Raw genomic sequence first — 15,900 nt, 5'->3', positions numbered from 1 at the left:
CTTACGCCACTGGCCTGCTCAGCCCGCTGCCAGCCTGGGGTTCCGTTCACCTAGGCTGGCAGCAGGGTGAGCGGGGCCTGTGGCCAGAACCCTGGCTGGCAAGGGGCTGGCAGCCAGAACCCCAGACCGGCAGCGGGCTAAGCGTACCATAGGTTGCCGACCCTGGTCTATAAGTATCCACATGGGGAACAAATATTTGATAATGGGCTCTTCACTCTGGCAGAGAAAAGTATAATATGATCTAATGGCTGGAAGTTGAAGCTAGACAAATTCAGACTGGAAAATAAGGTATACATTTGTAGCGGTGAGATTAATTAACTATTGGAACAATTTACCAAGGGTCATGGTGGATTCTTCATCACTGGCAATTTTTTAAATCTAGATTGGATATTTTACCTGTTCTAGGAATGATTTTGGGGAACTTCTATGGCCTGTGCTATACAGAAGGCCAGACTAGATGATCACAAAGGTCCCTTATGGACCTGGAATCTATGAAGCAGTACATAAATAAGAAAACATTTTGAAGCTGGGGAAATTGAGGCAGGGAGAGGTTAAATTATTTCTCCCAGGTCATGTAGGGTTTATGTGGCAGGACCAAGATAGAACCAAGATTTCATGGCTACTAGTTCTGTGCCTTAACTGCAAGGTTGTCTTTCCCCTATATGTTGTTGGAAAGGTAACTGTTCCTATATCTATAATAGTGTTTCTTATTTGATATATAACCTGGATGTCACCATAATTTTGCCATTTTACTTCCTTGAGCCAGTACCTTAACTGATTCTTTAATACTGAGATAGCGGAGAAGGGTACATCCATTCCCCCCCCGCCTCCCTTCATCCTCACTCTTATTCACTGGAATGAAGTAGGGTAGAGAGTAGCACGCTGCCTCACCTTTCTGATTCAGCTGAAATTCTCCTGGTTTGTGTCATTTTGGCCTCAGTCATGCTCTTCAGCCCCTCAGTATTCTCATTCTTCTATCTTCTTGCTGCAGACAGAGATAGGAAGGAGATATGCCGCTTTGCACAGAAGTATGAGCACCCTATGAATGTGTCAGACTTTGACTCACTAGATCAGACCAAGATCACCTACAAGAAGGTAAGATCACCTATGAGAAGGGGCAGAATTCTTCCCTTCCCCTACACATATGCAGTATTTCTTGGAAAGAGGCAGAGTCCAGTTCTCTAGATTGCTGGGGGAAATAATTGATGTTTGTTTTATTTTTGGGAGGGATTCATAGGAATGTAGGAATTGCCTTATTGCATCAGACCACTGGTCTGTCTAGTCCATTTTCCCCCCCTCCTAACAAATTGGATCATATCACTGGTCCATCCCTTCCTGTATCCTCCTTCATTCCGTACCAGTTCCACAGATTGATTATACTGTATGCTCTGTAAAGGGTTATTTCCTTTTTATTGATTTTAAATTTTACTGCCCTTCAATTTCACAAGTCTTGTTTGTGTTCTGTTGTGGAACAGGTAAGAAGGGGAAGGTCTGATCAGTTATCACTAGGGCCAGGTCTACACTACAGACTGGTCAGTGCAAGGTATGTCAGCATAAAGCCACTGAAGTTGGTATATTCACTTGTGAGCATGCACACTTGTCTGCTTGCTTTGGCACTTTGTATACTCATCAAGCATGCTTATCTCAATGCAAAGTGCAGTGTACCATGGGTAGGTGTCCTAATGTGTCACACACCACCAGTGCTTAATTTGAAATGAAAGAGGTGCCGGGGCTCAGGCAATTTTTTTACTTTCGTAACTGATTTGGCAAGCCTAGAGATGCCAGGGCTATGAAATGCCAAGCCTAGAGGTACCAGCGCTTAGCCATAGCAAGCCTTGGCACAAATTAAGCATTGTGCACCACCCTCCCGTGCAATACCTTTTGGGGGATTTTTGCAATGTGTTATCGGGTAGAAATGAGTCGCACAAAGAACTCTGGGACCTGGGGGAGTCAAGTTCCCATCATGCAGTTTTCTCCATCTCATAATGCCATCCCTATCCCTAATTTTCACGCCATTTTTAAAATCCCACAAACCCACGCAGCACTTGTCCACCATCTCTGACAGAAGCATGGAGCCCATGCAGCTCTGCACTATTGTCGTGAACATTGCAAACACAGAACCAATGACTCCTCCAGTATTTGCAGAGCTGTAGGAAGTATCATAACAACTGGGGACATGACGATTTATTTGAGGACAGATTGCTAAGGGACATAGCGAAAACCAATTTAAGGTTGTTGGGATTCATGGATCAGCTGCAGAGTGTGGAGCGCTGCTTGAGAAATGAGCAGACAGGTGGGATCGCATCATAATGCAGATTTGTGGTGATAAGCAGTGGTTGTAGAACTTTCTGATGGAAAAGGCCATCTTCCAGGATCTGTGTGCTGATCTTGCTTCAGCCCTCCCACGCAGGACACAAAACTGAGACCAGCACTTACAGTTCAGAAGCGAGGGATGATCTAACTGTGGAAGTTTACAGCGCCGAACTGCAGCTGGTCAATGGAAAATCATTCTGGAGTTGTAAAATTCACAGTGTGGGCTGTTGTCATACAATTGAGTAGGGCCGTTGTATCCTGCTACACTGGACTGCGACTGTAGGCAATGTTCAGGCTATCATGGATATATTTGCAGCTCTAGGGTACCCAAACTGTGGTAGGGCATATACAGCACATCCCTGATTTGGCACCAGCCACACATCTTGCAACAGAGCACATCAACAGAAGGGGCTACTTTTCTATGGTTATGCAAGCACTGGTGGATCACTGGGGACACTTCTCCCATATCAGTGTGGGCATGAGGCTTTCATCTTTAAGAACAGAGGACTGCTCAGAAAGCTGCACACAGTAACATGCTTTCTTGACTGGCGGATTATCATTGATGATATTGAAATACCAGTTGTGATTCTGGTGAACCCAGAGTATCCCTTGCTCCCCCTGACTCATGAAGCCATACACTGGCCAACTTGATAGCTCCAAAGAAAGATTCAGCTACCAGCTCAGCAGGTGCAGAATGATAGTTGAATGTGCTTTCGGAAGACTGAAGGGATGCGGATGATGTTTACTCACTAGATTGGATTTCAGTGGAAAAAAATATTCCAGTGGTTATAACTGCCTGTTGTGTCCTGCCTAATATCTGTGAGGCAAAGGGGGAGAAATTGCCACCGGAGTGGAAGGTGGAGGTGGAGTGACTTTGAACAGTCAGACACAAGGGGATGTAGGCTTGGCCTGACATAAATAATTAAACGTTGGGGAGGCCTCATGTCTTGGAAGACAGGAGTAGGGAGGTAAATTAATTAGCTGGCTGAAAATGTAATAGTTGTGCTAACTAATATAAGTAAATGGGTCAGTAATCTAAGAGACAATGTCTGAGCTAACCAAGATAAGAGGGAGAACACCCAAGAAACTATTTACTACGAGCAATATAACAATGGACAAGATAAGTCAGGAATGTAAAGATGAGGTAAAGAGTAGGTCAAACGTGGACAGTGTGTGAATACAGCATGCTGTACAGAGACTGGTCCCTACAAAGTAACCAATCCAATCCAAAAATATGTGATGCAATCTACAGTAAACACAATGTAGTACATGTATATGAAGGAAGACATTTGCTTTGTAAGTCTGGATTTATGGTATGCCTTATACCTTCTCCCACTATGCTTGAGTCTGATCAACTCAGCTTAACTTTGTTGAATGCCAAATAAAGGAACCTGAGTAACGAGACTGGAGTAAAAAAGAGTTCTCAGGGAACTGAGTGGATGAGAGCTCAGTGCAGAGCTATGGGGTTGTGGGAGGCTTTGAAAGAGCACTTTAACTGTCAGCCCCAATAATGTGTCATGCTGGATAATGCTGTATCTGGCCCTGACGTTTTGGAGGTTGTTAGGAGTTGTGCAGTGCTTGGTGTACATTTATGAATATCACACGGTCTTTTAATGAACCTACAAATTATGTGGTGCTTACTATACATTTATCATTATTACAATGTGTTTTGCACTGAACGTATGAGTTCTGTGATTATGTCCAATTACAATTAATGCGTGCTTTTGGTAGTGCTAGGCATTCTGCTGGATATGCTATGAAATAATAAAGATGAATTTATTACCAAAAAATTAAAACGTAATTGTGTAACCAAAACAGTGCAAAGAATAATGAGCAATTAAAAACCCACAGAGTGTAAACTTATTCAATAAATTAACAGAACAGACCTTTATAATTAGAATGCTAGAAAACATTTGTGTCTATTTTTGCCAAACATACAGTAGTCGTGGCTCTCACAGGTCAGTGTATGTGAAGCTGTGTTTTTTACTGTCCCCTACCGTGGAGTTGTAGTGGTAGGGATGCAGCCCATGTTGCCGCATGGAATGTTGGGGGTTATAGGGAACTGCTCAAATGGAGTTGTCCATTGACTGCAAAAGGAGGTAAGCATGTGACTGACTTGTAGGTCAACAAAAGTCTGCAGCATTTGTGTTCCCTGCCTGAGAAGCCCCATTATGTCCAGGTGCATCTCCCTCTTCTTTCCCTGATAGGACTCCTGGGCATTTCTCCTGTCCACTCTTTCCTTCTCCAAGCTGTCTGCCATATGCACTTTCCATGCTTTCTTTTCATAGTCTGATGCAGCACTGGTTTGCAGGATCTCACTGAACGTGTCCTCTGTAGTCCGCCTCTTCCTCCTCCTCATCAGGGATTGGTGTCCCGTGGGTATGGAGGGGGCACTTTTCAGGGCTGTAACGGCAGCAACTGCAGATAAAAGATTGTATTTACAGTCACAACAGAAAGTAAAATATTTAATTTCAGAACTCCCTTCCTTCTCCCATAAAAGTTTTAAAATCAGCCATGCTTATTGACCCTTCAGCCTTGGAGCATCTCTCCACAGCACCACTCTCCAGCTGCAGCAAGGTGAGTATGGCCCACCGGGAGTGTGGGTGAGGGAGGAGGGAATTGTTTGGTTGTGTAAAACAGGAAAATTTCGGCCCCTATTTCCATGGATACAAGTACAGGGCAATGGCACTGAGTACTGGCACTATTTGCCACAGGTGGTGGTGGTGATGATTTTAGCTGATATCTCACTCCTGAGGGTAACAAAGGCACAGAGAGCACAGCTGCTGCTGGGATCCTGAAGCCTCCTGGGTCCATATGCTGCTAGCCTGTTTACTACAATGGCACCTGCCAAAGTCGGCATGGAGTGTCGTGGGAAAGCATCCTACCATGGAAGAAGAAATCAAGCAGCCACCCCTAGAAACCTTCAGGAGAGGACTGCAGACCATCTCCATGAAAATTTCATCACGATCCCTTAGGAGGATACAAGGAACATCCTTATGCACATAAACAAATTGCTACACAGCCTGCCCCCAACCTGATGGGAAAGAAAAGCAGATACCAGCTCTACCTCTAAGTTTTGTTGTACCTTTACCTCTTCTCCTGCTCATCTTGTAGGAGTAAAATGATGAAAAGCAGAAACCTGTGTTCTGCTAACCTGGTGTTGACCCTGGTGTCATCTTCACATATATTCTTTTTAAGGGAGAATGCACTCACACATGTGTCTAAGGTTCTTTACCCTGGATCAGGCTTATCTGTGCTCAGCTGGCAGGAATGTCTAGACTGCAGTGGAGTCTCTAAAAGATCCTGGCTTGCAGCATAGCAGAACCCACTCACCACATGTCCCTCCTCCTCTTCCTTGCTATTCACAGCAGGGATCTCTCAGGCTCCACCAAGGAATCCATAGTGGTCTGAAGGATGCTGTTGGAGTCTCCACCAAGTATGGAACGCAGCTAGTTGTAAAACGAGCAGGTCTGTGGCTTGGCACCAGATCATCTGTTGGCCTCCCTGGCCTTTCATAGTGCCTGCCGCAGTTCCTTTGCTTTCATGTGCTATTGCTGCTGATTCCTTTTGTACCCTTTTGCCTGCATCCCCAGTGCAGTCTTTTTGTAGATGTCCATGTTTATGTGACTGGTCCATAGCTGTGCCTGCACAGTCTCTTCTCCCCAGAGGCCCAGGAGATCCACTGTCTCCCGTCTACTCCAGGCAGGAGTGTGTCTAGAGAGCATGTGACCAGTATGGTCAGTAAGGCAGCTGTACACAACAAGGGAGAGCTGCTAGGTGAGCTCACCAAGCTGGGCAATCAGGAATGGCATTTCAAAAATACAGAGGTTTTAAAGGCGGGATTGGTAGCTTCCGTTCTCTGTGACCCCTAGGCAGTGGAGTTTACAATTGTGAGCAGAGTACTCGCTGTCAAGCATTGTGAAGACCTGCTGGAGGACTGTTATGGTCAACACAGGTCATGCAGTGTCTACACTCTCGCTGTGTTGACCATGGCTCAGTGCCATTCAGGGAGGGGATGTTACTGTGACACCTGTAATGGGACACTTACGTTGGCAGGAGACAAATTTGAGTGTGGACTCATTCATAAATGGGTCAATGGGAGGCAACTTACATCAACCTAGCTTTGTAGTGTAGACCAGGCCTAGGCTGCTCATCATTTTCGACTCATCAATCAAGTCCCCTCTAACTTCTCCTCTTCAAGCTAAATAATCTCAACCTTTCAGTTTCTTGTGTAGCTGCTACACTCATGCCACTAGTGGTTTCTGGCATCTTACTCTGGATCTTTTTCTAGCAATGGATGACTAGTCACAGACCATGTCACAGTCACAGTAGTGGGCTCTATGCAAACGGAAATCATGATTTCCTTCTCCCTGGAGTTTGCAGAGGATAAGGGAAGTCACACAGGGAAAAGAACAGCAACTAGTATAAAGACTGCAGCATGCTCTTCTCATTCCTTTCCCTGAGTTCCATCTTCTGCTGGGCGTCAGCTTCAGTAGACCAGTGATTTTCAGCCTCTCATACCATGATTCAGCCATTTGCAACCAGTCCTCCAGGAGTGAAACCTCAAAATCTTTTGTGTGATACTTCGGAGTAGCCACCATGAAGATCAGCACAACACTTAGGGTCTGATCCTGCTGCTGTTGAAGTCAATGGCAAAACTCCCATAGACTCCAATGGGAAATGCTCAAAAACCCTTATAGGGCACTCCTGGTATCTGGACCAATTATAAGTGCCTGAACAAATCCATTTAAATAGGGACAAGGAATGGGCTGGTGACCAACCCCCACCTCACAAACTCCCCATTGAAGTCTCACAACCAAGAGGTTCAGAACCACAGATAAATCAAGTCTTGAAATAGCTAGTTCCTGCTCTTGAGACATAAAGCACCAGAGGCTGGGGGATTTGCAGGCACTTGTCATAAGTATATGTGTTTTGTATTGGGTCTTTCCTCCCTCTTTGTCACCCTAGCCTCAGAATACATCAGAAAAGAACAAGCTGGTGGAACTGTATCAATACCCAGGGTACAACATGCATGAGCCAACACCGCTGCCTAATGGGACGGAGCTGACTGATGTCATAGAGAAGGTGGTGTGTGCCCAGAGAAAGTCAGCAAGTGGGAAGGTACTCTACATACTTACAAAGAGCAGCAAATGTGTGCTTGCGTGCGTGTACCTACATATGAGTGGATATGCATGATTGCCATGCACATGTATGTGAATATGTGTGTGAGTGCTGTGAGAATGTGTGCATTTGTTTCCCAGAAATGGCATGCTGCTTGTAAGGCTCTGTGAATGAGAAATTTGGAGGTTCTTAAGGATGGATTAATGGTAGAGTTGAGAACAGGAGAAAGGATGTGTAAAGATCAGAGAGTGATTTGCCTTGTGAGTGTATCTTCATCTGTCTGTGCTGCATGATGTTGCAAAGTTTCATTTCTTTGCCAGACACCTTTTCCTTCAAAAATGCTGCAGAAGTTTCTCACAGCTCCAGTCTCCCATGCTATCCTGTTGGACAGCTTCTGGTGGTTTTTTCTCCACTTATATCAGGTAAGGAAGAGACTAGGACAAGGGCTGGATATTGATGTATTTCACATGGTTCCACTGGGTATAGAGTCTCTGACAGAGGGAAAGTTTAATAAGTGTCTTAAAATAATATTGAAAACAAAAGGTCAAAATTGTGCATTGTGGTCCAATCCTGCTCCATCTGTCCCTTGTAGGGAGCAAATACCTGCTCCAGCCAGGCCCTACAATGCAATACAGACTAGAGGAGGTATTCTCCCTCCCACTGTAGTAGCATTTAGGGTTTGTACAAATCCCTTAACTAACCAGGGAGGAATTTGCCTGGGACAAGCACTGTATAAGGCAGATGCCCTATGTAGGATCCCTTGGAAACACTGGTGTAAGGGTGTACTACCAGCAGGGCTGGGAATGAGGTTTTCATGCAGCGCACAATGGCGATTCTGGAGCAGCTTCAGGTTGTAGATCTGACCCTTGGTAGCATCAGAACAGTTGCTATAAATTAGAGCAGCCCCCAGGGCTTTTTTGGCTCCTGAAAAGCTCAGAATGAGGAGGGTACAAAGCTGTCTTAAAGCCACCTTCCCTCCAGCGCTCCTCGTGGGATGTTCCTGTACCTTAGCTGTTTTCACACATACTGGGCCAAATTATTATGCTCTTAGTTATGCTCTGATTCTCTCAATTTCAGTAGAGTCAATGGAGTTATTCCAGATATATGCTGGTAGTGTAACTGAGAGCAGACTTTGGTCTACTGTATTTATATTCATTGTTGTTGCTTGCAATTCCTTAAATTCACTGTTGGGCTAAATGAGGAAAAGTTTAAAAACTACAGCAAGAATATTTATTTTGTTTAGTAAAACTCTCCATGTCAGATGAATTTTCTCACCAAAAAGACACTTCTTGTGTGATCTGATGTCCAGAATAAAAATCGGTGATTAAAATGAAAATCTGGGGGTGTCATATATATAAATATAAAGGGAAGGGTAAACCCCTTTGAAATCCCTCCTGGCCAGGGGAAAGCTCCTCTCACCTGTAAAGGGTTAAGAAGCTAAAGGTAACCTCGCTGGCACCTGACCAAAATGACCAATGAGGAGACAAGATACTTTCAAAAGCTGGGAGGAGGGAGAGAAACAAAGGGTCTCTGTCTGTCTATATGCTGTTTCTGCCGGGGATAGACCAGGAATGGAGTCTTAGAACTTTTAGTAAGTAATCTAGCTAGGTACGTGTTAGATTATGATTTCTTTAAATGGCTGAGAAAAGAATTGTGCTGAATAGAATAACTATTTCTGTCTGTGTATCTTTTTTGTAACTTAAGTTTTTGCCTAGAGGGATTCTCTATGTTTTGAATCTAATTACCCTGTAAGGTATCTACCATCCTGATTTTACAGAGGTGATTTCTTTACTTCTATTTACTTCTATTTCTATTAAAAGTCTTTTTGTAAGAAAACTGAATGCTTTTTTCATTGTTCTCAGATCCAAGGGTTTAGGTCTCTGGTCACCTATGCAAATTGGTGAGGCTTTTTATCCAACATTTCCCAGGAAAGGGGGGGTGCAAGTGTTGGGAGGATTGTTCATTGTTCTTAAGATCCAAGGGTCTGGGTCTGTAGTCACCTAGGCAAATTGGTGAGGCTTTTTACCAAACCTTGTCCAGGAAGTGGGGTGCAAGGTTTTGGGAAGTATTTTGGGGGGAAGGACGCGTCCAAACAGCTCTTCCCCAGTAACCAGTATTAGTTTGGTGGTGGTAGCGGCCAGTCCAAGGACAACGGGGGGAATATTTTGTACCTTGGGGAAGTTTTGACCTAAGCTGGTAAAGATAAGCTTAGGAGGTTTTTCATGCAGGTCCCCACATCTGTACCCTAGCGTTCAGAGTGGGGAAGGAACCTTGACAGGGGGTGTTTTCTTTTTAAATATAAACCTATTTAAAATTAAATTTGGTGTGTGTGTGTGTGTATATATATATATATATATAAAAAGAGAGAGAAAAAAACTATATATATTGTGTGTGGGCAACACAAGAAAAAAATTAGAAGTTCTTTGAGTGCTTGCTCATGTCCATTCCATTAGGTGTGTGCACGCACCACATGCACCAGGGCTGGAAGTTTTTCCCTCAGCATCCTTAGGGGACCAGCTCTGGTGCTCTCTGGAGTGGCGCCCGCATGGCACAGTGTAAAGGGCGCCGCCAGCTCCCCCAACCCTCGATTCCTTCTTGCTGCCAGTGACTGTGCTGGAACATCTGCTGCTTCTGCTAACATTGTTTCGTTCTCTGTTCTTGTGAACTTTGAAAACCTGTAATATAGGTGTATATATTTAGTAGTTGAATTAGTTACCCTTAGCAGTAGTTCTCGAACTCTTCGTTAGTCCCGAACGGGACTCAGCCGGGGGATGGGGCATGCCCCAGTCCCCAGGCTTTAAGCCCTGTGATCATTGCAGATGGCCCATGCCCATCAGCGATCCACATAGTAGCTGCTTACGGTGCTTGGGTGAGGGCACATAAGCGACAAGTGTCATCTTTGTAAGTCCTTCAAACCCAGGATGAAAAAGGACAGGGACAATCGCTTAAAGGCGCTCCTGATGGAGTGAGTCAGCACTCACTCTAGCACCAGAGCAACAGTCTGACTCGGCACCGAGCACCACAGCATCGGTGCACAGTTCTCCGCTCACACCGTCCATGAGTCGGTCCCGGTCCCCACCCACTGCAGCTCCAGCCAAGAAGCCAAACAAGACAGGGAGGGGAAGATCCCCTACTTCCTGCAAGGGAAAAGAGAGGGCTGGGGGTGAGCCAAGACCTGTGCCGAGCAGCTCAACACCCCCTTTGGGAAGTCAGGCCCCAGCTCAAGCCAAACGGTGCAGCCCATCCCATGCTTTGCCTGCGACTCCAAATAGTGGTACAGGCCTCCACCAGCTCCAAGCGCCATCGACTCCTGAGGCTCTGCAGGCAGTTCAGGAGATCCTGATGCTTCCAGTGCCACCCACACCGGCTCCAGTGGTACTCAGGTCTCAGGGTAAACCCGCCTTGGGACCTCCGCATGTGTCCCTGCCTCAGCGGCACCATTCCCCATCACATGGGATGTCCCGCCACTACTCGCCCGCCTGAAGCTGTCACACCTCAGATAGGCAGGCTTAGCGAAGCCCTCTTCGGTCCTCGGACCTTGGACACAGACAGTGGGATTCAAGGCGTATCTCGCCGGTAGTCTGGCACAGACCCACTGAGGTGTGTGCCCCGTGGCAGGAGCACCGAGACTGACCCCTCACGTCACCAAAAGCTCGGTACAGATCCCGGGACCAATCAAGGGGTTGAAGTCACCAGACCGCCATCATCAATCTCCGAGACTGAGATCGCCACGTTCGGGGACTTCTTCCCAGCAACCGGTGTGTGATAGCTCCTGGTCCTACTAAACATCCTGGTACCAGTTGGGTAGTGTAAGGCATAGATTGCCAGGTTTCTGACACCGATTTGCCAAATGCTGTTGGTCCCCAAGGCCCAGACCAAGACATTTGTCCCGTTCAAACAGGTCTGCCTCCAGGTGCAGCGACCAGCACCGGTCAGATAAGAGCTGCTGCTCTGCCCGATCCTGGTCACCAGGTAGCGACTGCTCCGGCTACAGCTCCAGCACCGAGCTGGGCTCCCTAACTGCGGGACTGCCTGGGGTGCTGCCTACATCTTCAGCATCCAAACCTATCCCAGGGCCCCAGGCAGAGTGGCTGGCACCATGGTATCCATGGAACCTCTTGGGGTTCACCCAGCCTTCCCAGGTTGCATGCTTGGTGTCAGGAGCCTCAGACAGGCTAGTGACCTTGGCATCCTGACCCCCTACAGTGCCCGAGACTTCGGGGAGAAGGACCCCACAGGTCCAGGAGAACCCAGGGGAGCAGCCTGCTGGACCATCAATGGACATGGAGGTTCCTGCGGTACCAGCATCACCCATATCATTGCCAGACGAGGGTATCACAGAGCCTCCTCACCCAGTTCCTCAGGATGATACTAAGGCACACCAGAAACTATTGAAGAGGGTTGCATCTAACCTTGGGCTCCAGGCCAAGGAGTTGGAAGAAACTTCAGACTCCTTGTTTGATGTCCTATGCTCCTCAGCTCCTGCCAGGGTAGCTCTACCCCTTCATGAGGGGGTATCAAAGATTACCACTGCCCTGTGGCAGACTCCCTCCTCCTTGCCCCCATTTCTGAAAGGGCCACGTGCAAGTACTTTGTACCAACAAAAGGGCATGAATCCTGGCCCCCAATTCCCACCTGGCCCCCAATTTCCTTGTGGTTGAGGTGGTTAACCACAGACAGAGGCAAGGCCAACCCGGGGCTACCCCCAAAAATAAAGACTCAAAGAGGCTGGATCTTTTTGGGCATAAGATGTATTAATCTTCCAGCCTGTAATTGAGAGTGGCCAATCACCAGGACTTTCTTGGCTGCTATGATTAGAACATAGCAGGTCATGGGCAAGTTCAAGTATTCACTCCCCGAATGGTCCAGGAAGGAATTTCGGGTGATACTCGCAGAGGGCACAACGGTGGCCAGAACGGACCTCCAGGCGGCTTCTGACGCAGCGGATTCTGCAGCCCGCACCATAGCTTCCGCCATCTCTATGCGGCGAGCTTCCTGACTGCTCCTCTCTGGCTTGTCCACCAAACTCAGCAGTCGATGCAGGACCTTCCCTTCAATGGCCAGGCCCTATTTGCAGAACAGACTGATACCAAGCTGCATGGTTTAAAGGATTCCCGTACCACCCTGAAAACACTGGGGCTGTACATCCCAGACCCAGCACATAAGCAGTTCAAACCGAAACAGCCTGAGGGACAAGGGAGGCAGCCTCGGTAGGACCTGCCTCATAAGAAGGCCAAGGGCTACAAGTGCCACCCGAGCCACCCTCTTCCACCTCCTGCTCAGTCGGGCTCCACGCAGAATAAGCAAGGGGCCAAGTGACCGTTTTGAGGGTGTGCCCGAGGGCAACGTACCAGACTATTCCCCAGACCATCTTCCCCGTTTTTTTCCAACCGCCTTTCCTTTTTCCTCCCTGCATGGACCATGATAACCTCAGACCGCTGGGTCCTGAACAAAGTGGCGCAGGGAGATACCCTTCAGTTTCTTTCTCCCCTCCCCCCCCACTCCCCTTCCCCATCCCTCTTCAGGGACCCATCTCGTGAGACTCTCCTCGCACAGGAGGTCCAGGGTTGCTGCAGATGGGGGCAATGGAGGAAGTTCCTCTAGAGTACAGGAACGGGGGTTTTTATTCCTGATTCTTTTTAATCCCAAAGGCCAAGGGCAGTCTACGTCCCATTCTGGACCTGCGAGATCTCAACAAGTACCTAAAGAAACTGAAGTTCCACATAGTTTCCCTGGTCTCTATCATCCCCTCCCTGGATCTGGGAGACTGGTATGATGCCCTTGACCTAAAGGACGAATACTTCCATATAGCGATCTTGCAAGGGCACAGACATTTTCTGTTTCATGGTGGGACCTCGCCACTACCAATTTACGGTCCTCCCATTTGGCCTGGTGACAGTACCGAGGGTGTTTACCAAGTGTATGTTGATGGTGGCGGTGGCTTACCTCAGGCACCAGGGTATAAAGCTCTACCCTTACCACGATGACTGGCTTGTCAAAGGCAGCTCTAGGTCTCAGATCCAAAGGGATGTTGCGGTGCTGCAAGACACATGCCGCTCCCTGAACCTACTGGTGAATAATAAAAAGTTCACGTTAGTTTCAGTGCAAAGGGTAGAATTCATGGGGGTGGTGCTCGACTCCACCTGCGCAAGAGCGTCCCTGCCACTAGAATGGTTTTGGGCCTTGACAGACCTTATCGCAGAGGTGTCCATGTTCCCCCTGACTACAGCCAGGGTCTGCCTGCATCTGCTGGGCCACATGGCAGCTTGCACGTACGTTGTCCACCATGCCATGCTCCGTATGCAGCTTCTGGAGCAGTGGCTGATGATGGCCTATTCCCAGTCCAGGGATCACTTGAAAAAGATAGTGACCATCCCCCTGGCAGTACTCACCTTGCTGTGATGGTGGACCGATCGTGAGAAGGCCCTAGAGGGAGTTCCATTCTACAGCTCCCCTCACTCCTTTGAGTTGGTGTCAGACGCCTCGGACCTTGGCTCGGGTGTGCACCTCGGAGATCTCCAGACCCGAGTATGTGGTCCCTGATGGAGAATGGCACTCCACATAAACGTCAAAGAACTCAGAGCGGTCCGATTGGCATGCAGCATCTTCTTACCTCACCTGTCGGGCAACGTGGTGAGAGTCCTGATGGACAACACAGTCTCAATGTTCTACATCAACAGGCAAGGGGGAGCACGCTTATTGGCTTTCTGCCAAGAGGCACTCCGTCTCTGGAACTTCTGCATCGATCCTGGGATCCACCTGGAGGCTTGTCACCTCCCTGGCATCAAGAGCATGCTAGCAGATCACCTCAGCAGGGCCTTCTCCCCTCACCACAAGTGGTCGCTCCACTGCGACGTAGCCTACATGGTCCTCCAGAGGTGGGGAACTCCCCAAGTGGACCTGTTCGCCACCAGGCAAAACATAAACTGTCATTGGTTTTGCTCTTGGCAGGGACTCCCTCTATGATGCCTTCCTCCTGCCACGGTCAGAGGGTCTGATGTACACATTTCCTCCGATCCAACTCCTCGCCAAGGTCCTGGCAAAGATCAAGAGAGACATGGTGCAGGTTATCACGATCGCACTGGTTTCGCACATACATTAACCTATCAACGGCCCCTACCTGGCCCCTACCCAACAGACCAGACCTGCTGTCACAGGACCACAGTCAGCTCTTACACCCCAACCTTGCGTCCCTCCACCTCTCGGTGTGGATGTTCAGTGCCTGAACCCGGAAGAGCGGACCTGTTCGGAGGAGGTCCAGCAGGTCCTCCTGGGAAGTACGAAGCCCTCAACTTGACTGACTTACCTGGCCAAGTGGATGAGGTTTTCCTGCTGGGCGTCCGAGTGTGGCATCTCTCCTTCGCATTCTTCCATACAGGCTGTCCTGGACTACCTGCTTCATTTGAGGAACCAGGGCCTGGCACACACTTCCATTAGACAGGTTTCAGAGTAGCTGCCGTGTTGAGTGCATCTCGCGGCCATCTCTGCTTTTCACCTGCCGATCCAAGGATAGACAGTATTTTCCCATGACATGGCGGACAGATTCTTGAGAGGGCTCGAGAGACTCTTTCCTCAGGTATGGACTCCTGTCTCGCAGTGGGATCTTAACTTAGTCTTCTCTAGGCCCACCAGCCCGCCCTTTGAGCTGCTGGGTTCCTTCTCCCTTTCCCACCTGTCATGGAAGGTTGCGTTCCTGGTGGTGGTGACATCATCAAGTCAAGTCTCTGAAATTAAAGACTTGACCTCAGATCCGCCATACAGGGTCTTCTGCAAAGACAAGGTTCAGCTGCAACCCCATCCAGCCTTCCTACCAAAGGTGGTGTCTACCTTCCATATGAACCAGGACATCTTCCTCCCAGTGTTCTGTCCCAAACCGCACAAGACCAGCGAAGAGAGGCATCTTCACTTGCTGAATGTCCGAAGGGCCTGGCTTTTTACTTAGAACGTACCAAGCCTTTCCGTAAATCAACTCAGCTCTTCATCGCTACAGTGGATGGGATGAAGGGTCATCTGGTATCCTCGCAGAGGATTTCCAATAGGATCACCTCATGCATAAGGAACTGTTATAACCTAGCAGGGGTTCTACCGTCGCCGATTGTCAGAGCTCAGGCGTCTTCGGCAGCCTTCCTGGTGCATATCCCTATCCAGGACATCTGCAGAGCTGCAATGTGGTCCTCTGTTCACATGTTTACCGCTCATTATGCCATCACTCAGCAGGTCAGGGACGATGCTGGGTTTGGCAGAGCTGTGTTGCAATCTACACGTCCGTGAACTCCTACCAACCTCCAGAGGTACTGCTTTGTAGTCATGAGCAAGCACTCGAAGAAGAAAAGACAGTTACCTTTTCTGTAACTGGTGTTCTTCGAGATGTGCTGCTCACGTCCATTCCACAACCTGCCCTCCTTCCCCATTGTTGGAGTTTCCGGCAAGAAGGAACTGAAGGTGGGGAGAGCTGGCAGTGCCATG

General features: G+C 48.2%; 1 protein-coding gene across 3 annotated transcripts in view; it reads left to right on the top strand.

Moving 5' to 3' along the window:
* Positions 1-15,900, top strand: part of FAM227A (family with sequence similarity 227 member A) — a 44,666-nt gene that overhangs the window by 11,575 nt on the left and 17,191 nt on the right. For 2 of the 3 annotated variants that reach the window (XM_077829840.1, XM_077829832.1), the window contains 3 exons: positions 992-1,095; positions 7,282-7,434; positions 7,755-7,856. In XM_077829840.1, the coding sequence (XP_077685966.1) occupies positions 1,042-1,095; positions 7,282-7,434; positions 7,755-7,856 (309 nt within the window). In that variant the 5' untranslated portion in view covers positions 992-1,041. Of the gene's footprint in view, positions 1-989; positions 1,096-1,475; positions 1,544-7,281; positions 7,435-7,754; positions 7,857-15,900 lie in introns of those variants that run through there. The other variant, XM_077829848.1, reaches the window with a different exon arrangement.

The sequence above is a fragment of the Eretmochelys imbricata genome, chromosome 1 (assembly GCF_965152235.1).
Source record: "Eretmochelys imbricata isolate rEreImb1 chromosome 1, rEreImb1.hap1, whole genome shotgun sequence".
NCBI classification, from domain to species: domain Eukaryota; kingdom Metazoa; phylum Chordata; order Testudines; family Cheloniidae; genus Eretmochelys; species Eretmochelys imbricata.
This window is presented reverse-complemented; position numbering and strand designations above follow the sequence as displayed.